This window comes from Saccopteryx leptura, chromosome 5 (genome assembly GCF_036850995.1).
Source record: "Saccopteryx leptura isolate mSacLep1 chromosome 5, mSacLep1_pri_phased_curated, whole genome shotgun sequence".
NCBI lineage: Eukaryota > Metazoa > Chordata > Mammalia > Chiroptera > Emballonuridae > Saccopteryx > Saccopteryx leptura.
In genome coordinates, this window is record NC_089507.1 from 96732969 (window position 1) to 96754719 (window position 21751).

The 21751-nt window shown below is 40.6% G+C and overlaps 1 protein-coding gene across 8 annotated transcripts in view; it reads right to left on the reverse strand.

Annotated features, from left to right (window-relative positions):
- Window positions 1–21751, reverse strand: part of LARP4B (La ribonucleoprotein 4B) — a 400705-nt gene that overhangs the window by 25567 nt on the left and 353387 nt on the right. For 5 of the 8 annotated variants that reach the window (XM_066385230.1, XM_066385228.1, XM_066385229.1 and 2 more), the window contains exons 4-6: window positions 12180–12330; window positions 11788–11928; window positions 1178–1256 (exon numbers count right to left, since the gene is read on the reverse strand). In XM_066385230.1, coding sequence (XP_066241327.1) covers window positions 1178–1256; window positions 11788–11928; window positions 12180–12330 — 371 coding nt within the window. Of the gene's footprint in view, window positions 1–1177; window positions 1257–11787; window positions 11929–12179; window positions 12331–17141; window positions 20308–21751 lie in introns of those variants that run through there. The other 3 variants (XR_010751565.1, XM_066385226.1, XM_066385225.1) reach the window with 1 other exon arrangement.

Below are 21751 nucleotides of genomic sequence, written 5' to 3' on the forward strand. Positions count from 1 at the left end.
AGACAATCTCTCTTAATTAACACTTCTTTAAGATAAGCCTTGCAAGGGTATGAGTGTGGCATGATGTCACTTCCGAGTTAGTTGGAACTGAGTTCCAACTCTGTTATTTGCCTTGGGTCATTTTTTTCAAAGACATGTAGGGAGGGAGAGATCAAAAGGAAAAATACACTGCACGTTATACAATCAAAACTAATGAGCAAGTAAATCTTTACAAAGTATATATAGTTTATCTGTTGTAAAGAGTGTTTAAGTAGCTTATTAAAAACACAAACGCAATTTTTTAAAGGAAATCCAGCTGAAGAACAAGAAAAGAAAAATTTGGAAAGACCAGGAAAGGTTGGTGCCCAAATGCTTGCTATTCAGTCTGGAACACTTGCCAGAGAAGCAGCAGATCCACCCGGCTTCCCAGCACTTTCTATCAACCAGCATTAAAAAGAAGGAAACCTGATGATAACATGACCTAGAGGGTCACCGGGTTAAGTCACAGATAACCAGTAATCTGTGTGAAGATGAGTTACTTCCTAGTATTCTGGCCTATGATAAACACTTTTAATTATTAAGGCAGGCCCAAAGACAAACCTAAAAAATCATCACTATTCATAGAAAATTTTACACATGCCAATCTGTTCTCTTCTTACTGAAAAAATTTACATTAGCTCAATCCCATCTTCTTGTCTATTCAGTTCTTCCATTTGAACTTTAAAGATTCTACTCTACTTTTCAACAGAAAAGGTATTATTCAGTGGAAATTATTAGGAAAAAAAACACCTAAAACTAAGTGCTGTATAAAAAAAACCCAACTATTACAATGTTTGGCATATTTTGAGAATGAGTATAGGAAATTTGCTCTCCAACTTTAGTGTGCTAAAAAATACATCTGTGAGACCATCTAAGGCCCCAACTTCAGAGTCTGATTGATTCCATGGGCAAAAGGTGGAACCGAGGAATCCAAATTTCAAAAAGTAACCCAGATAACAATCACCAAGATGAATTTGTGGACAACTGTGGGAACTCTGGCCTGAGGACATTTATACTTACTCTTCTCGATGTCCTATTAATAGACGTACACAGACTTAGTAACAGCAATATACTCTATGTGAAGTGCCATATCTGTATATAATAACCAATGTACAACACCATAGGTATTAGGTACTAGAAAAACCACTACTGTCCTTACCTGGATAAGCAGAATTCCAACGTTTTTTTAAGTACTTCTCGGGGGTCCTCCTGGCTTTCTGGTTGAGACTCATTTCCTCCTACATAAAAGTAATGATCAAACCAGGAAAAGTGGCTTAAAATTTACCAAGCAGAAGATACAGTACAAGAATACTAATGTTTTCAATATATATATTAATTTATCTTGTATAGAAAATATAAAAAAAATACTATTCTGCCTAAAAAGGAAACCAGAGGCAAACAAAAAAATTCCCTCTCCCCTAAACAAAAACAGTTTTGAAAAATAGTGTAAGATTTATTAGCAAAGTTCAGCTGGTGCTCTATATCACATAATACGTACAAGTTTAATGCTTTGTCTCAATTCTAAAAAGTACTTTTAGGTAGCCTACAAGAACACAGATACTAAATAAAGCAATAATAAAATATAAAGGAAAGAATCAAAATAAGGAAAAGATAAATACAGGCCAAAAATGTCAAGGACGGGGATAATAATCACCAGGCCATAAGGACTACACAGTTTCTACATGATAGCCTTATAAACAATCTTTAAAGTTCCAGAGAATCAGTCACAAGTAAGAAATTATGGAGTCTCAGGGTTGCTACTGAGAACACTAAATAACAGATCCTTAAGAGGAAACTTTACAGCTGAGAAACCTAATAAACATACTTCAGGTAGGTGGTCATAGTCAAAACCACAGTGAAAATCATGCTGATACAATATACCCTTAACATGATGGGATAAAAGTGGCACTTGGCCTCCTTGGCCTTCCAGCCCCCAAACCCATAACACTGGTATGATCACAAAAAAAACAACAACAACCATCAAACAAATTCCAATAGAAATATTAGAAGAGTACCATACAAAGTAACTGACCAATCTTCCTCAAGGCTATTAAGGTCTTAAAAAACAGGCAAGTCTAAGAAACTGTTATAGCCAAGAGAAGCCTAAGAAGACATGACAACTACATGTAACATATACTCTGGAATAGGTAAAATGTACCAATACTGATGCACTAATTGTGGCAAATGTATTAATACTAATAATGTAAGATGCTAAGAATAAAAGGATGTCCTGGCCAATTGGCTCAGCCGTGGAGCATCAGCCCTGAATGTGGAAGCCCTGGGTTAGATTCCTGATCAGGGCACACAGGAGAAGTGACCATCTGTTTCTCCATGCCCCCACCCTCTCTTCTCTCTCTCTCTCTACCTCTCGTGTAGCCATGGCTCGAATGGTTTGAGGATGGCTCCATGGCCTTGCCTCAGGAGCTAAAATACCTCGGGTGCTGAGCAACGGAGCAGCAGCCCCAGATGGGCAGAACACTGCCCAGTAGGATCCCTGGGACACATTGGGAGTCTGTCTGTCTGCCTCCCTGCAAGAAGAAGAAGAAAGAAGAAGAGGGAAGGAGAAGGAGAAGGAGAAGGAGAACAACAACTGGAAGCCTGGGTCTATGGGAACTCTCTATACTCAACCTTCTTAATTTTTCTGTAAGTCTAAAACTGTTCTGAAACAAATAGTAAGACAAGAGATTCAAACTTAACCATATCAATTATCATAGTAAATATTAAATGTTCTAAACACTTAATAAAAGGCAGAAATCAGAAAACTTGACTTTTTGTAAATAAATAAATGATATAAAGCAAGACTCAATTGCTATCTATAAAAAATGTACTTTTTTGTGACAGAGAGGAACAGATAGGGACAAGACAGACAGTAAGGGAGAGATGAAAATAATCAATTCTTCATTGCGGATCTTTGTTGCAGTTCCTTAGTTGTTCATTGATTGCTTTCTCATTTGTGCCTTGATGGGGGGGAGGGGCACTACAGCAGAGCAAGTGACCTCTTGCTCAAGCCAGCGACCTTGGGGCTCAAGCCAGCAACCCTGCGCTCAAGCTGGATGAGCCCTCCCTCAAGTTGGCAACCTCAGGGTTTCGAACCCAGGTCCTTCACATCCCAGTCCAATGCTTTATCCACTGCACCACCATTAGGTCAGGCTATAAAAAATGTACTTTATTAAATATAAATAACCAATACCATGCTAACACTATCAAAATGAAGCTGAAGGATTATTAGACAGTAAATTCAGAGCAAAGAAAATTACCAGGGATGCCTGACCAGGCAATGGTGCAGTGGATAGTGTTGGACTGGGATGCAAAGGACCCGGGTTCAAAACCTCAGATTGCTGTCTTGAGTGCGGGCTCATCTGGTTTGAGCAAGGGGTTACTCAGTCTGCTGTAGCCCCCTGGTCAAGGCACATATGAGAAAGCAATCAATGAACAACTAAGGTGCCGCGACAAATAATTGATGCTTCTCATCTCTCACCCTTCCTGTCTGTCTGTCTCTCTCTCTCTCTCTCCCTCTCTCTCTCTCTCTCTCTCTCTCTCTCACACACACACACACACACACACACACACATACACACACACAAAAGAAAATTACCAGGGATAAAGAAGGTCATTTCATAATGACAGAGGAGTCAAATCAAGAGGTCATAGAAATCCTAAAACAGAGCTCTAAAATACATGAAGCAAAAAATGAGAGAACTAAAAGGAGAGACAAATCCAAAAACTGATAGAATACCTCTAAATAATTGATAGAACTAGGCAGAAACCAGAAATATGGATTTGTACAACATGATTGCCTAACTAGACCTAATATTTACAAAACACCCCCATAACAGCAAAATACACATTCATCTTTAGTGCAAAATAAACAGTAAGACCGCCTATATTTTGGGCCAAAATTCAAAGAGATTCTAGTCATACCAAGTATGTCCTCTGACAATGAGATTAAATTAGAAATCAGTAAAAGTTCCCTGGAAAATCCCAAAATATTTAGGAACCAAATAAAATACTTCTAAATAACAAAATAGTAATAATAATTTAGGAAGGAAATTAAATTTGGAACTGAATTTTAAAAGAAAGATATCACAATATGTGAGACAGTGCTAAAGCAGTCCTTAGGAGGAAATGTATAGAACTAAATAGCTCTATTAGAAAAGAAGAAATGGCCCCGTATCAGTGACCTTAGCCATCATCTCAAAGGACATTAGAAAAAAGAACAAACAACAAACAAAGTAACCAGAAGAAAGTCTGTTAAAGATTATGGAAAAAACCCCAATGAAATAATGAAAAAAATAATTGAGGAAAATCAGTGAAACCAAATATTGTTGTTTTTTTTTTTTGAGAAGATCAATAAAATTGACAAGCTTCCACCCAGTCTGATTGGGGGGGGAGGATACAAATTACTGATAACAGAAATGAATGATGTCACAGATTCTACAGATTAAAAGGATAAATAGGATAGATAATATGAGCAACTCTACATAGTAACTTTTTTTTTTCTTCCATTTTTCCGAAGCTAGAAACGGGGAGGCAGTCAGACAGACTCCCGCATGCACCCGACCGGGATCCACTCGGCATGCCCACCAGGGGGCGATGCTCTGCCCCTCTGGGGCGTCGCTCTGTTGCATCCAGAGCCATTCTAGCGCCTGAGGCAGAGGCCATAGAGCCATCCCCAGCGCCCGGGCCATCTTTGCTCCAATGGAGCCTCAGCTGCGGGAGGGGAAGAGAGAGACAGAGAGGAAGGAGAGGGGGAGGGGTGGAGAAGCAGATGGGCGCTTCTCCTGTGTGCCCTGGCCGGGAATCGAACCCGGGACTCCTGCACGCCAGGCTGACGCTCTACCGCTGAGCCAACTGGCCAGGGCCTCTACATAGTAACTTTGACAATTAAATGAACTGGCCCAAATTTTTGGAAGACATAAGTAACCAAAACTCCTTCAAAAAACAGATAATCTGAGAAACCGCACATATATATGAGTGTATGTTTATATATGTGTGTGTATCTATAAAATGTAGCTAAAAACTTTCTCACCAACAAAACTCTAGGCCCACACGACTTCATTTCTTAATTTAGGAAAGAAATAATAAACAGCCAAATATTGAACAGAAAAAAAATATAAAAAACTACAGACCAATATTACTCATAAACACAGATGTAAAATTTCTAAGCAAAATTTTGACCAATCTAATCCAACAATATAGCAAGTATATTTATTATATTACATCATGATCTAGTGAGGCTTATCCTAGGAATGTTAGTTTAGTTAAATGTTTGGAAATCAATAAAATATCACCTTAACACACTAAATAAAACACACACACACACACACACACACACACACACACACACACAAAATCATTGCTACAGATGGGAGAAAAAGCAAGACAAGCATTATTCCTCATAAAAATTCCCAGCAAATCTAACAGAAAGTATCTCATCAACCTGAGGAAGGACATACATGTAAACATAACTTAGCATTATACTACTCAATAGAAAGACTGTTTTGCCCCTAAAATCAGTCAATGTTTGCAGTCACCACATCTGTTCACCTTTGCAATGGAAGATCTATCTAGTATAATTAGGCAAGATAAAGGAATAAAAGGTACTAGGAGTGGCTAAGTAATAAAACTAAATTTATTCACAGAAAAATTCATGTCTATGTAGAAAATCCAATGGAATCTACAAAAAATTCCTAAAACTAAGAAGTGAGCTTAGCAGGTTTACAAGGTATAATATCAATTTATAAAATTTAATTATATTTCTATCTACTGAAAACATTTTTTAAACGATTTATTTTTTATTTTTTATTTATTTTTAGAGAGGAGAGAGGAGAGAGAGAGAGACAGAGAGAGAGAAGGGGGGAGGAGCTGGAAGCATCAACTCCCATATGTGCCTTGACCAGGCAAGCCCAGGGTTTCGAACCAGCGACCTCAGTATTTCCAGGTCAACACTTTATCCACTGCGCCACCACAGGTCAGGCTACTGAAAACATTTTTAAGTTAATATTTTTTAATTGAGTGAGAGGCAGGGAGACAGAGAGACAGACTACCCGGCATGCACCCTGACTGGGATCCACCAAGCAAGCCAGGCAATGCTCTGCCCATCTAGGGCTGCTGCTCCATTGCTAGGCAACTGAGCTATTTTAGTGCCTGAGGCAGAAGCCATAGAGATCCTCAGAGCCTGGGGCCAACAGCTCAAACCAATCAAGCCATGGCTGCAGGAGGAAAAGAGAGAGGGAGAGAAGGGGGTAGGGGAGAAGCAGATGGTCACTTGTACTGTGTGCTCTGACTGGAATTGAACCCAGGACTTCCACACTTTGGGCTGATACTTTACCACTGAGCCAACCAGCCAGGGTCAAGTTAAATTTTAAAAAATAACTGACAATAGTACCAAAAATATGAAATACATAAGGATAAACTGAACAGATGTGAAAGACCAGTACACTGAAAACAAAACAAAAAACCACACAGCCAAGTGTCCTGGCTGGTGGCACAGTGAATATAGAGGTCACTGGTTAGAGCCTAGGGTCACCAATCCCAAGGTCACTGGCTCAATCCCTGGTCAGGGCACATATGACAATCAATCAATTGCACAACTAAGTGGAAGGAGTTGATGCTTCCCTCCCTCCCCCCCCCCCATAAAAACCAAAACAGAGTGTCCGTCAGTGGACAAGTGGATTAAAAAGCTGTGGTACATATATACAATGGAATAGTACATGGCTGTGAGGAAGAAGGACATCTTACCTTTTGCAACAACATGGATGGACCTGGAAACTATTATGTTAAGTGAAATAAGCCAGGCAGAGAAAGAAAAATATCATATGACCTCACTCATTTGAGAAATCCAATGACCAATGTGAACTGAGCAATAGAACAGAGGCAGAGGCGGGATCAAAGGGACCAGAGGGAAAGTAGAGAGAAGATGGGATCAGAGAAGGGAAAGACATTAATGAAATTATACACATACCACAGCATTACAGAGAACAGGACAGCAAATCCTGGAGGGAAGGGGGGACATTGGGAGTAGGGGGCATGGGGAAGGGGCCGAGGGGAATAGGGGGTGGGGGGAGATATATTCAGTAGGATACTTGAATCTTTGTAAACACAAATTAAAATCATAGACAAACAAAACCCAAAACTGAAACAAAAACAAACAAATCAAAGCACAGCTGAGAGAAATCAAAGATGTAAACAAGTGCAAACATACACCTTGCTCATGAGTACTGTGTTAAGATGTCAATCTTCTTCAACTGATCTACAAATTCAGTGCAATCCCAATAAAAATCTCAGCATTTTATAGACAATAACCAGGTTATTCTAATTTGTATAAAAATGGAAAGGAACTAGAAAATTGGACTATACTAAAAAATTGTAACTCTGAAAAAGAACAAATTGAGAAAACTAATAACACTACTTGTTTTTAAGAATTACTTACAGTAATCAAAACAGTATGGCACTGCTGTCAAAACAGACTAGCAGATCACTGGAACAGAAGAGTCAGCCAAGAGATAAACCCACACACATATGGACAGACAGTTCTGACAATGGTACAAAGGCATTGAAGTAGTGAAGGACAGCCTTTCCAGAAAATGGTGCATTTTCACATGTGAAGGGGAAAAAAGAACTTTGCTCTATACTTCACAACATATACAAAAATTAACTTGAAATTGTCCACGGGCCAAAAAATGTAAAACTTAGAACCATATAACTTCTAGGAGAAAAACCTTTGTGACTAGCATTAAGCAAAGATCTTCTATAAGTACAAGACCAAAAGCACAAGACCATAACATTAAAAAACTGATAAACTGGACTACCTTAAGAAATTGTAAACTTCTGCTTTTCAAAAGCTGAAATGATTAGGAAAACAGACAAGCCAGACTGAAAGAATGTATTTGCAAATCACATATTTGATAAGGACCTGTGCCCAAAATATACAAAGAACTCTCAAAAAACAGTAATAAAGCAATCCAATAAGAAAATGGGCCAAAGTCCTGCCCTGTGGTGGCGCAGTGGATAAAGCATTGACCTGGAATGCTGAGGTCACCAGGGCTTGCCTGGTCAAGGCACATATGGGAGTTGATGCTTCCTGCTCTCTTTCCCCCTTCTCCCTCTATCTCTCTTCCCCCTCTCTAAAAATGAATAAATAAAATCTTAAAAAAAAAAATAAAAAAGAAAATGGGCAAAAGACTTGAACACACCCTTCAACAACAGATATGCAACCTGTGGTGGCACAGTGGCATCGAGTGCCAACCCGGAACACTGAGGTTGCTTGTTCAAAACCCTGGGCTTGCCTGGTCAAGGCACATACGATAAGCAACCAATAAAAAGCTACAGCGAAGTAACTACATCTTGTCCCCACACCCTCTGCTCTCTGTAAAATCAATAAATAAAATCTTAGGAAAAAAAGACATGCATATAAAAAAATACTTGACACCACTGGTCATTAAGAAAATACAAATTAGAAATAGAAACGCAGTGGTCCTGGCCGATTAGCTCCGTGGACAGAGCATCAGCCGGCGATGCAGATGTCCTGGGTTCATTCCCTGGTCAGGACACACATGAGCAGCAACCATCTCCTTCTCTTCCCCTCCATTTCCCCCTCCCTCTTCCTTTCTCACAGCTAGTGGCTTGACTGGTCTTAGCATCGGCCTCAGCTGCTAAGGATAGCTTGATTGATTTGAGGTGGGGGCTGCTGGGTGGATCCTGGCTGGGGTGCATGTGGGAGTCTCTATCTCCCCTCCTCTCACTTTAAAAAAAAAAAAGCTGGGATACACTTTAAATATGTGGTCTTTACTGTACATCAATTATGCTTCAAGAGGTTTTACACATAAAAATAACGAAGAATAAGAAAGTTGCGCCCTGGCCGGTTGGCTCAGCGGTAGAGCGTCGGCCTGGTGTGCGGGGGACCCGGGTTCGATTCCCGGCCAGGGCACATAGGAGAAGTGCCCATTTGCTTCTCCACCCCCCCTCCTTCCTCTCTGTCTCTCTCTTCCCCTCCCGCAGCCAAGGCTCCATTGGAGCAAAGATGGCCCGGGCGCTGGGGATGGCTCCTTGGCCTCTGCCCCAGGCGCTAGAGTGGCTCTGGTCGTGGCAGAGCGATGTCCCAGAGGGGCAGAGCATCGCCCCTGGTGGGCGTGCCTTGTGGATCCCGGTCGGGCGCATGCGGGAGTCTGTCTGACTGTCTCTCCCCGTTTTCAGCTTCAGAAAAAAAAGAAAGAAAGAAAGCAAGTTGCTGGGCCTGATCGGTGGTGGTATAGTAGACAATGTCAACTTGGGACACTGATGACCCAGGTTCGAAGCCCCAAGGTTACCAGCTTGTGCATGGGATCATGCCATGATTCCATGTTCACCAGCTTCAGCCCAAAAGGTCGTTGGTTTGAAGCCCAAGGTTGCTGGCTTGAGTAAGGAGTCACTGACTCTACTGGAGCCTCCTTGAGTCAAGGCATGTATGAGAAGAAATGAACAACTAAAGTGATGCAACTATGAGTTGATGCTTCTCATCCCTTTCCCTTCCTGTCTGACAGCCTGTCTCTCTCCACAATCTCCCTTGCTTTAAAAAAAAAAAAAAAGCGTTCAGTCAGCAGAGAATAGAAATTGTGAAACAGTTGTCCAGGAGAGTGACTTCCCTAGGTCACTGTAGGCCATGCAAAGGGCACACTAGAATTTTGTGATCACAAACTTAAAGCAAGACCATTGCATATCGCTATGTAATTTTGTTCAGCTACACCTACCTACCTGCTCATGAATAAGCACATTATATTTATTTAAACAAGTTTGAAGGATTTGCTAAGCAACTATGAAATAAGTAATGAAATGATCGTTTAGACCAGGGGTCCCCAAACTTTTTACACAGGGGGCCAGTTCACTGTCCCTCAGACCGTTGGAGAGTCGCCACATACAGTGCTCCTCTCACTGACCACCAATGAAAGAAGTGCCCCTTCCGCATGCGGCCCCCGGGGTGTAGTTTGGGGATGCAGGGTTTAGGCCCTGGCTGGTTGGCTCAGTGGTAAACTGTTGGCCCGGCATGTGGAAGTCCCGAGTTCGATTACCGACCAGGGCACACAGAAGCGCCCATCTGCTTCTCTACCCTTTCCCCCTCCTTTCTCTCTGTCTCTCTCTTCCCCTCCCACAGCCAGGGCTCCACTGGAGCAAAATTGGCCCAGGCGCTGAGGATGGCTCCATGGCTTCCACCTCAGGCACTAGAATGGCTCTAACTGCAGCAGAGCAATGCCCCAGAGGGGCTGAGCATCATCCCCTGGTGGACACACTGCGTGGATCCCAGCTGGGCACATGTGGGAGGCTGTCTGTCTGCCCCCTCTTCTCAATTTGGAAAAATACAAAAAGAAATGATTGTTTAGTGATAAGGAAGAATAAGGAGGGTAATAAGGGTACAAGGAGGGTCATGGGAGATTACAGAGGTCAATGAAAGCATTAAACAAGTGCTTGTCAAATTAGCAACAGTGCAGACAAGGTCTTCATGGATATTACCCTTTAAGGCAGGGGTCGGGAACCTATGGCTCGCGAGCCAGATGTGGCTCTTTTGATGGCTGCATCTGGCTCGCAGACAAATCTTTAATAAAAAAATAATAACGTTAAAAATATAAAACATTCTCATATATTACAATCCATTCATTTCCTACCACTCATGTTCATGGTTGTGGGTGGCTGGAGCCAATCACAGCTGTACTCCAGGACAACACCAAATTTTTATTGGATAATGCGTAACATCCACGGGTTGTTGTATGGCTCTCACGGAATTACATTTTAAAATATGTAGCGTTCATGGCTCTCTCAGCCAAAAAGGTTCCCGACCTCTGCTTTAAGGGGAAAAATAAGTAAGTAATGTTACATGGTGCTTATTGTGTACTTCTCATATGTAATATAACGTTTGGCAGTAAGAACATAACAACACTGAAAAGAAGGGTGTGCTTTCTCGTTCATGTACTTTGTCTAACTCAAGTTTATCTCTAGAGCCTGACCTGTGGTGGCGCAGTGGATAAAGCATCGACCTGGAAATGCTGAGGTCGCCGGTTCGAAACCCTGGGCTTGCCTGGTCAAGGCACATATGGGAGTTGATGCTTCCAGCTCCTCCCCCCTTCTCTCTCTGTCTCTCCTCTCTCTCTCTCTATGTCTCTCCCTCTCCTCTCTAAAAAAAAAAAAAAATAAGTTTATCTCTAGAAAGACGCACCTGAGACTGAGCACACCTCACTTGCATCAGCTTTGCTCAGCAACTAAGGGGTCATTCCTTCAACTCAAGTGCTCCATTCAACTGAGCACTGCACTCAGTGAGAGTGCAGACTACCTCTTAGGTCTGTGGGGGTTTTCGATTACATCAGAAAACAAACTTGGAGATGAACTTCAGTGTCCCATAACCTATAGGTGTTTTTATATTCACCCACATCCAGGCCCCCAAAAGAGAATTCCTTTCTCCTCCTTGTTCTTTTCTTTTTCTGAAAATATCTTTAAATACCCCTTTAAAAAGAACCAACTTCTTTTGGGCCTGACTCTCAATTCCACATTAAAGTTTCCTGTATATGCTCTCACACTTTGCCCCATGGTATATCTTTTGCTTCTCTCAGTTCAACGGAACTCGCATTGCTGGAAGTGCTCTCCAACCAGAACACCTCATCTCTGTCCACATAGAAGTTTAAAGTAGAATCAAAGGAAGTATCGACAGGCACATTGTGTAAGGAAAATTTAAGAAACTGTATTTAAAAAGCAATATAAAAAACCCTTACTCTATGTGAAAATGAACTCATAAAGCATCTTTACCTGTTTCACTGTTTTCAGGCAGAGATTCATATTCTGAATGATCCAGAGCCAAAGTGTTCATGGCTGCTTGGTCCGACTCTTGTAATTCTGATAGTGCTGCATTTTCATGATTTTTGTCACCGTCACCATTGGTATCCAATTCTGTAATTAGAAATTTTACCACAAAAGGTAGGGTTAGAAGAGTAACTTTCTCTTAAAACAAAACAAAAGGTAGTATTTACAGTTACTTCAGTTTTTATAAGTTGATGGTGAAAGATCTCATGGTTCTTAAATAGTGTCAGAAATTAGGACACAAATTTTTAATTAACAATGTCTTAAAGATGGATTAAAGGAAAACAAAGACCAAGCCTGGGAGCAAAGATGCTCCTCATAGCACTGGGCTCACCACTCACCCTCCTGGCCGTAGCTGGGGGGCTGGCCAGGCGTGTCCTCCCAGGCTGCGCTCACACCGCCGTCTGCTGCACTACCTGCCTCCAAAGGTAACACAGGCGTCCCCCATACTTTTGCATTGGGGTTTAGCTCTGAAACCTTGGCTGTTGGTACCTAAGAAAAACATTGATAAATACATTTGTATCCAAATTCCAACCAAATGTAATTGTACTTATTCAAAGTTAGAACAAATCTATGCAAGAGAATTTATGCTAAAAAGGCTGAGCCTATCGCCACATACTTTGGGTATAAAATCAGGGGAAACAGTAGTAAAAGTCTATGCATTCAGAACTCAATTTGTCATGAGAGTCTAAGTTCCTACTGAGTGCAAAGCTCTCTAGACATGTAACTACTGATCTAATGATCCTCTCTGCATTGGACCAGTGTTGTTCATCAGAGCGGTTAACTCTTTCAAAGAACGGCATGAAATTTCTGGCAGACCAGCACTGGTTGCAGACCAGAAGTTTAGAAATACTGCCCTACCTAACACACTTTGCAGAATTGCAAATCTGAACAGAACACAGATGAATAAAATTTGTAAGTAAAGCTCAAATACTCACAGAAGCAAAGGATGTACAAAAGTTTCTCCAAGAACAAAGGTCCCTGATAGGTCTGTCAGAGGGGTGCTTGGTGGGGTACCTTGGGACCTTGCTCATTTCCAGGCTCACCAGCCTCCTGCTGTCCAGAAACACCAGACACTTCTGCTCCATTTGTCCAGAACATTCTCTCAGGTACTGACATGGCTCCCATTTTCACTTTCTTTAGGGATCGGGGAGGCCTTTACCAGTGTACCTTATTAAACCTACAACCACCTAATTTTTTCTTCTGCTCACTAAACTTCAGCAGCTCCATAAGTCTAAAGAAAAGTTAATGTCCCAAGGGCAGCTGCTCCACAAACTATTGCCACAACTGTTCGGCAAACCCAGACAAATTATTCACCTTTTCCCAGGTACCAGAGCCTTGGCCCCACAGTATAGGGATCAGAGCTTCTGAAGGAAGGGACCAGGGTCTTGGTCCCAAGAGCCCTGGAGCAGTGCCAGGAAGAAGTTCTGAGATGGGTGCAGCTCACTGCACAACCCCAGAGAGGTGCACGTATTACCAATGCTGTCTCCTAATGTGCAGAGGGTCGGGATAAGCCATCAAAGAATCCACATGTAAATTAACAATCTTAAAAAGACAAAATACATTCACTCTGGCTGGGGTGATTAAAGCTTGGAGTGAAAAACAACTAATTCTGAAATTGGCTGTAGAGGCTGATGCAATTTTAAAACTACAGTACCTACTATTCATAGGAGGCAAGACAAGAGGCAAAGACAATAAATATCAAGGCCACAAAACCCAATGCCTCAGTGAGTGCTTTTTATTTTTTAGGTATTTGTGAAAGGGAAAAGAACAGGGTTCCCCTTCATTAAAGAAGCACTGAGTCTTCAACAATCTCCCTTTTTACATGGCACCTACACTTCCAGTGTTTATTTTGGCCTCTGCTTCTGCACAATGTATCTTTTTTCTCTCATACTGTGTCTCCAATAAATACTCCCCAAATGCTCAGTAAGTGCCAGGCACAGCACTAAGCAATAGGACAGAACAAAGCACACACACCCTTGGGAGCAAAAAGCAAAACACAAAAAGTACTCAGTATCTAAGACACTACTACTACTTTCCTCAGCATTCATACCTTTATATCAACCTTTAAAAAAACAAACAAAAAAACCTCATGTCTCTTCTCATTCCTTTTCTAACACTTGCATAAACCACTGTTTCTAATTATATCTGGTCTTTTCCCACCATGCAACAACACACACCAGCCTTGCCCACATTAGCGCTATCCCGCCCAGGGAACTGACTCCCATGTATGTACTATACAATCTCAACTCCTCACACCAACCAACATCAGTCTTTTCCATTTTTTAGCACCTTTTACAGTTGACTGTACTACATTACAATTATATATTCTAAAGTTCACTAGTAGAGATCATACTTTGTACTAGAGGTGAATAACACCCTGACAGTCTTCCTACAGCAGGCCGGTGTTCGTACTACTAGAACATGCCTAGTCCTTCCCGTAAGTCCACGAACTGTTGGACGTCTACTTGGTTCACCAATGCATCGCTAATACCTAGCAGTTCTGAATTCAATACAGAAGTATTTAAGAATCTGCTAAAGGAATAATGTTTAATAAAATAATAACAGAAAATTATAATTAACAATCTTAAAAAACCTTGTCTATTTGACAACCTGTGCAAGGTTTTATGTCACAACCAAATAGAACCACATACCCTTATGTAATTAACTACTTTGTAAGAACTAAATACTCAAATCCAAACCAACTCTTAGGGACTACAAAATTTTAAGCAATTAACCAGTATTCAAAAGATATTCTGGCCTGACCAGGTGGTGGTGCAGTGAACAGAGCATAGGACTGGGACGCGGAAGGGCCCAGGTTCAAAACCCCGAGGTTGCCAGCTTAAGCACGGGCTCATCTGGTTTGAGCAAAGCTCACCAGCTTCAGCCTAAGGTCGCTGGCTTGAGCAAGGGGTTACTCGGTCTGCTGTAGCCCCCTGGTCAAAGCACATATGAGAAAGCAATCAATGAACAACTAAGGTGTTGCAACAAATAATTGATGCTTCTCATCTCTCTCCCTTCCTGTCTGTCCCTATCTATCCTTCTATCTCTGTTACAAAAAAAAAAAAAAAAAAGATATTCTGAGATGTGACAAAGGATGAAATGGGGGAGACTTATAGTTAAGACCTAATGACATGACAATCAACACTGGAGAGTCTGCTAGGTGCCAGGATATTTTATGTACTGTACTTACCTATATTTAATCATGACACCCCTATTGGGTGTAGTAATCACTGCCTCCATTTCACAAATAAGAAAACCAAGGCAGAGACAGGTTAAATATCTTGTCTCCCACAAAAATGATGGTAATCAGAAAACAGTGCACTAATATTAGCCAAAAAAAACCCACAAAAAACATTTATCAAGAGTTCATTAACTTCTTGTAATTCATATGGCAAATAACTTACTAAACTTATTTCTTTGAAATGTGATTTATTCTCTTATAATAATATGGAATTCCAAACTATTATCAACAAATCATGTTTCACCTGCTCAACCACCTAAGTCCTATTTTTCCACTGAAAATCATGGCTAAGCAAAGATCACTAGAACCAGAAGTGAGGTGACCTTAAAAACAATATTTTAAAACAATTTTATATAAATTGCTGATATTACACTTTGAAGAGTACAGCAGCCCCAAATTCTGATGCTCTAAACAAACTAACTCTTCTACCTCCCAAACACAATGTTCTATCAAAAAAAAAAAAATAACCTAGCAATTCATAAATTTATGTTTTCTCAACATGAGACAGAATTGTTGCACTGGCAAGATACCGAGAAGAAACCAGAGTAACTAATATCAGAGGAAGGGGAAGGCAGGTAGAGATTGTTAAATAGGTAAGATAATAGGGGGAAAGAAACACTTGCACATTTCTTATTTCAAGTTAGCTCAAACTTCCTAGATTTGCCACTAAGTAAACTTAATAATTCAGAGCAATTCACTGGCTGTAGAGTCATATCTATACCTCTGGTTCTTGATTTATAAAATGGAGTAACAGCTGCCATATTTAAGATTATTATTAAAATATCTATACAAGCACTGTGAAAACTGGAGTTCTGAAAAGCAAAGCACTATCCTTAAATGTAGTATGTCAAGTAAGAATACTGCTTGGTGCATCTCATAGCAGAAAAACTAATTAAGAAGAGTACACATGTATCTCACCTAAAAGGTAGAAGACCAGGAGAGCAATGGGACTTGTGTGCACTCTTCATTAATGTACCAAGCACTGAAATTAGCTGCCAATTCTTAATCTTGTGCACTTATAGAAATGATTATAAGTGTATGATTTAAAGGCCTAATTTTACAGTGTTTGCCTCTACAATTATTTAAGAAACAGACTGTATTAACTTGAACGTAACTCTGATAAGACTCCCAAATGTGGACATGGAAAGGAAAAAGAGGTTAATGGATAATTCCCTAAATTAGAAGATTTAATTTCTACTTGTTTACTTCCATATAATAGGAATTAACATTTTAGACTGCTTCTTCTTGTTACTATTACCAGTCATTTTTCTTGCTTAATGCAATAAAAATAAATAATAATAAACTGTTTAAATAAATGAGATTCTGCTATTACAATATATGTCCAAAAGGACTGCTTTAAGCGAAGACTTAACTTCCTGTTCATTGAACGTTTGTATTTATTACAGAATTTCAAGAAAGATGTTCAAAGTAGCTGCCTGCTACAGAATCATCTGCAAAGGTTCTACAAAATGAGCAGGACCTGAGCACTGTGGTCTGAAAAGCTTTGTAGATGCTTCTGACAAAAAGTAGACAGACAAGATTTCAGAGTGAGTTAAAAATAGCAAATTTTACCTGCCTTAGACAGTTACCATGCAAAGCAGCAGAAAGCACAGATTTAATTCATGTACACACTGCAAGTGTAAACTTTTAGAAACAACTTAAAACATCTAGTGGGTCACATGCTTATTCTGTTCTAGCAAAGGGCTGGTGATCATGAAGGATGGGACTGGGAAGGTCAGCCTTCACAAGTACATGCATGTGAAGTCCACAAACAGAAGATGGTCTGCACAAAACTGCACCCAATCACCAGCTAAATTTAGTGCTAACAAGAGTTGACACAAACTCCAGCTAACACACACCAAACAGTGAACTGAATTCATAATCTTCAATTTAGAAATGGTTAAACTGATGCTACATTAACTCACAGCTTTAAATAAAGATTCAAACAACCGCCCATTGTTTAGAATAAATCTTCGTTAATTTTAAGTAAAAAGCAATAAAAATGAAAGATTAGTAGTATATCACAGCACAATAATAAAAACTGATAAAACATACTTACTAACTGTGCACTTCTATTTTGCCATCCCCAAAAAACACCGTCTTCTGCTACTGGTAGCTGGTAAGGGAGCTTTTCCATCCAAAAGTGAGAGATCTCGAAGTCCTGTGGCTGACTGTGCAAGTCCCTACTAAGTATCTGTTCATTTTCTAGTGTACCTTTCACAACAGTGTTAGTCCACAGACAGCCCACCGGATATCTAAAACCATCTGCCAGGCTTTCAGAAAACGTCTGACTTGCCAACCCTCCCACTGGGTAATAGGAAAGTTTATGAAAAGACTGAGAGTACATTTCCTCTGAGAAGCTCTGCAAATTCCCTTTTGAGGGGTTTTCAGATATATTTATAGTATCTTCTGAGAGTGACAAAAGATGGTCCTCACTACTTGGTACTATAATTTCTTTGCTGTCATCTGGGATGATGGGAACTGCCTGCGGTACATTATGAGGAGGAATAGCTATGTGTCTGTCCACTTGGGCAGGATCCACACTTACTAAGCAATAGCCACCAAGAGTGTCACATAACTCCATTTCTCCAAAATTCACACTTGAACTTCCCACAAAACCCACTTCACCATTTAATATAGTTCCTTTAACTGTGTCTGTGGCATTTCTCTGTGCGAAGTGGTGTACACATCTGCTTGTCCCACATGGACCTCTGCAGCAGCTGCTGCTGGAGTCAGTGTTGTCTTTCTCCCGGTAAAGTCTCTCTTCCACCTCTTCCCCTATCAGTTCTGGTTTGTGCCCTGCCATTGCACCAGTACCTAAGGCATCAGAGACTTCATTGGATGTGCAAGAAACCTGCCCCTGTCCTGGATCTCCATCATGGTTAAAAGAGCTGGTCTCCTCTGCTCCTGCCATCTGTGCACCTGACCTCACAGGTGGTACAAGATGAAGATCTTTGTGTCTGCAGTCATTCGCTCTGCAGGTTTCATCATGTTTTTCTATTTGATTTATTTCAAAACCAGGGTTTTTTTTAATACTAGAACTAACACATGGCAGTACATCCTGAGCAGGCACTTCTTTGCACTTTTGTCTACTTATTTCCCAGTGAGAGATTATTTTAGAGTCTAACTTGACATTTTCTACATCTATTTTACTGGTCTCTCTGTGATTAGACTTTAGTGATTGTTTTTCAACATTTTCTGGTCTGTGAGGGCCGCTTCCTGAACTCTTCACACACAGTTTATCTTCTGTTTTATGATTCAGGCCTGTTCCACTTTCCTCTTCTTCAGTGCAGGTGAAAATAAATGCAGAGGACGTAAAGCTACTGTGAACATACCTGGGGCCATCAGGGGACACACCATTTGGGGGCACTTTCTGTGAACTATCAAGGTTTAGGATGTCTATTCTTTGACATAAACCCTCCATAGTTGTTGCCCGCATTGCATGGGTTAAATCACAGATCTGGGCCTGGGCTATGCTGGCCCCAGTATTTGCACACAGATCTTCCTGACTCAAAGAGCTTCTTTCAAAAACCTTATCATGATCCTCATCTTCAAAAATGCTCATTTCATTCTTATCTTGATAAAAGAAACTATTTTCAGGTTGCAAAGCCAATTCTTCTTTGCTCGCAAACTGGGTGCTTCCAATTCCCACGCTACTATCGCCATGATACTGCCCCTCTGTCATTGCTGGCCCCAGGTGTTTAGGTTTGGGATCAACATGTCTGTTAGGGGCTGCTTCTTGGAATATAGCATTAACAGGAAGACACTCATTTCCAAAGCTCACTGAAATGACACATCTTTTTGAGCTGTTTGATTTGTTAACATCTAAATTAGAACTATCATTGACTATTAGAGATTTTAGAAAGTTCTTTTCTCCTTCCTTTTCAGAGTTTAAACTCTGATCTACACTAGCTTTTACAACCCCAGATTCATGATGTTGGTCAACACTGGAAGTGTCATTAATTAGATGAACATATGAGTCATTCATCAGACTTACTAGTGCTGAGTGATGGCTCTCTTCTTCAGGGATGGCACACATGCATTCTAGTGAGTCAGTGTCTATGTTAGCATTTGACTCATGTATTGTGCCAACATTATATAATGCACTTTCTGTGTAGTCTTTAGGGAACCCGATGTAAGTGTCTGCCCTTAACAACTCAGCCTGCATGTCACCAGTGTTTACTTTACAAAATGGGTCGCTGTCAGCGAAAAGTTTGGAACTAGGCTTAGTCTTCTCATTAAAAACTTCCTGCACTTCACTTGGACCTGGCAGGCCATGTGGGGACAGCTCTTTCTGCAATGCCTCTAAGTCTCCTGGACCTTGGGCAGCATTATCTGGTGGCGAGGCCCCTCTGTGAACCCCCTCAGAAGTGACAGCTGAGCAGCTCTCGTGTGCTGCAGCTGTTCCATATCCACACGCACATGGCTCATTGTTACCATCCAGGTCACCAGGGTCTACAACACAGATACTGTAAAACTTGCTCTCTCTTGAATCCCAGCATTGTTTGTGATCCACACAAATGGCGTTTGCTCCCTCCATCTCCCTACCAGACACACCTAGAGCATTATTCTCATTACCACAACTGATATGAACATTTACTGCAATTTCTTTCTCTATTACAGAGTTTTTATAAGTGACAGAGTGATGGCACAGATAGTTATTTACAGGGGTTCCTTCCTGCATGCCCTGGTCAGAAGGCCCTAGGACATGTGAAAAACATTCGTCCTCTTCAAAGCCAAGTCCTGCAGAGAAACCCTGTGTGCTGTCAGTATCCACAAACACAGTCTCACAGACATTCTTACAGGCCTGCTCAACAGCAGCAGTACCTGAATTCTTGTCAGTCTCATCCAAATTTTCATACCTAACTAGGAGTTTATATATTAAAGAGGAAACGGAGTTAAATGGCTGCCTCAGTCTGCGAGCCCGTTCGTGCCCAGACCTCAAAAACACCCTCGGCCACATATCAGTCGCAGCAGCTGCCCTGCTGGCTCCACACTCAACATTGTGCAGCTCCTCACCTTCCAGCGTATCAAATAATGCAGATAAAGTTTTACTTATCTTGTTCTCTGGTTTCTTCTCCTCCACAGATTTTTGTAACAGGCCAGTTTTTTCATCGTCATTGTCACCACATAATTCTTTGCTGAAGCAACAACCCATGTTCAAAAGTTCAAACATTCACATCACAATGCCTGTTGCTGTCTAATCCGCACAAGTGCACCTCAGACTAACTCTATGGTTTCTGACAAGAAGCTGACTCCCAGACACCAAAAATAGTACCTTGCACAGCAGTCACATGTCCCCGCCACTCAAATCCAAAATCCTAATTACACAGCCCCTGCATAACACCCTCCTACTCCATGCACTAAAACTCAAACAACACATGGAACCTTAAGACTCAGAACAGCAACAAAACTTTCATATTATTCCTCTTACTCTCATAAACTCATTAAAAGAAATAGCTGAGATTATTATCCCAGCCAGAAGGAGGAATTTCAGACCTCTGCTTTTTCTATAGTGGGATGATGGCAACCAAAGAAGTTAGTGTGTATAGTCCCCAAATGAAAACAATAAAAATTTGCTCTTTAAAATTTATAGGTACTAATATCTAATTTTCTGCAAAAAGTAACCTCTGTGTTCAGGAACAATAGTGGTAGGCACAAAATTGCAATAGTTTCCATTAGAAATGGGTTGAAATGTTTACAATGAGTGGCACATTGTCTGGATTTGCTTTATTTAAAGATGCAAATACATAACACTTTTTTTCCCCTTTTTATTGAATTAATTGGGGTCACACTGATTAACAAAATTATACAGGTTTCAGGTGCATGATTCCACAACACATCATTTATACAACTGTCTTATTATCCAGCAATTCCACTTCTAGGAATTTATCCCAAGAAACCTAAAACACTAATTCAAAAGAATACACGCACCCCTATGTTTACTGTAGCATTGTTTACAATAGCCAAGATTTGGGAGCAGCCCAAGTGCCCATCAGTACATGAGTGGATAAAAAAGCCATGCTATTGTTACACAATGGAATATTACTTGTCAGTAAAAGAGGAAATCTTACCCTTCACAACAGTATGGATGGACCTGGACAGCATTTATGCTAAGTAAAATAATCCAGTCAGAGAAATAGGTAACATTTTTTGAAGTATCTTTGTAAAGGGAAGGAAAGGATGAAACAAAGTAGCAAAATATATATACAATAGCAGTTTTAATTATTTTTTCTATATAAGAACTATATTAAAACATCTAGTTGTTTATTTCAAATTTACATCTCAGGCTCTAACTTCTGTACCGAGGTCCAACAGGCCCCACCTGCCCACCTCACTGTTTGAATTTTTGCCAGGTGAATTTTTCCACCACAGACCTTTACTCTCCAGTTTTTCTCATCTTAAAATAAACCACCATCCATCCAATTACTCAACCAGCAGTGATTTATCCTTCCCTCACCCTAACACCTACAACATCCAATCCACAAAGTAGTGTGGTTGAATCAACCTCCAAAATAAATTTAAAATCCATTCCTAGTCTAAGCCACCATCATTTCTCACCTTCACTACTTAATAGTTTTTTAATTTGGCTTCTTTGCTCCAATCTTGACTCATTATTATCCATTCTCTTTAATATAATGAGATCAAAATGATCTTCCTATAACATGT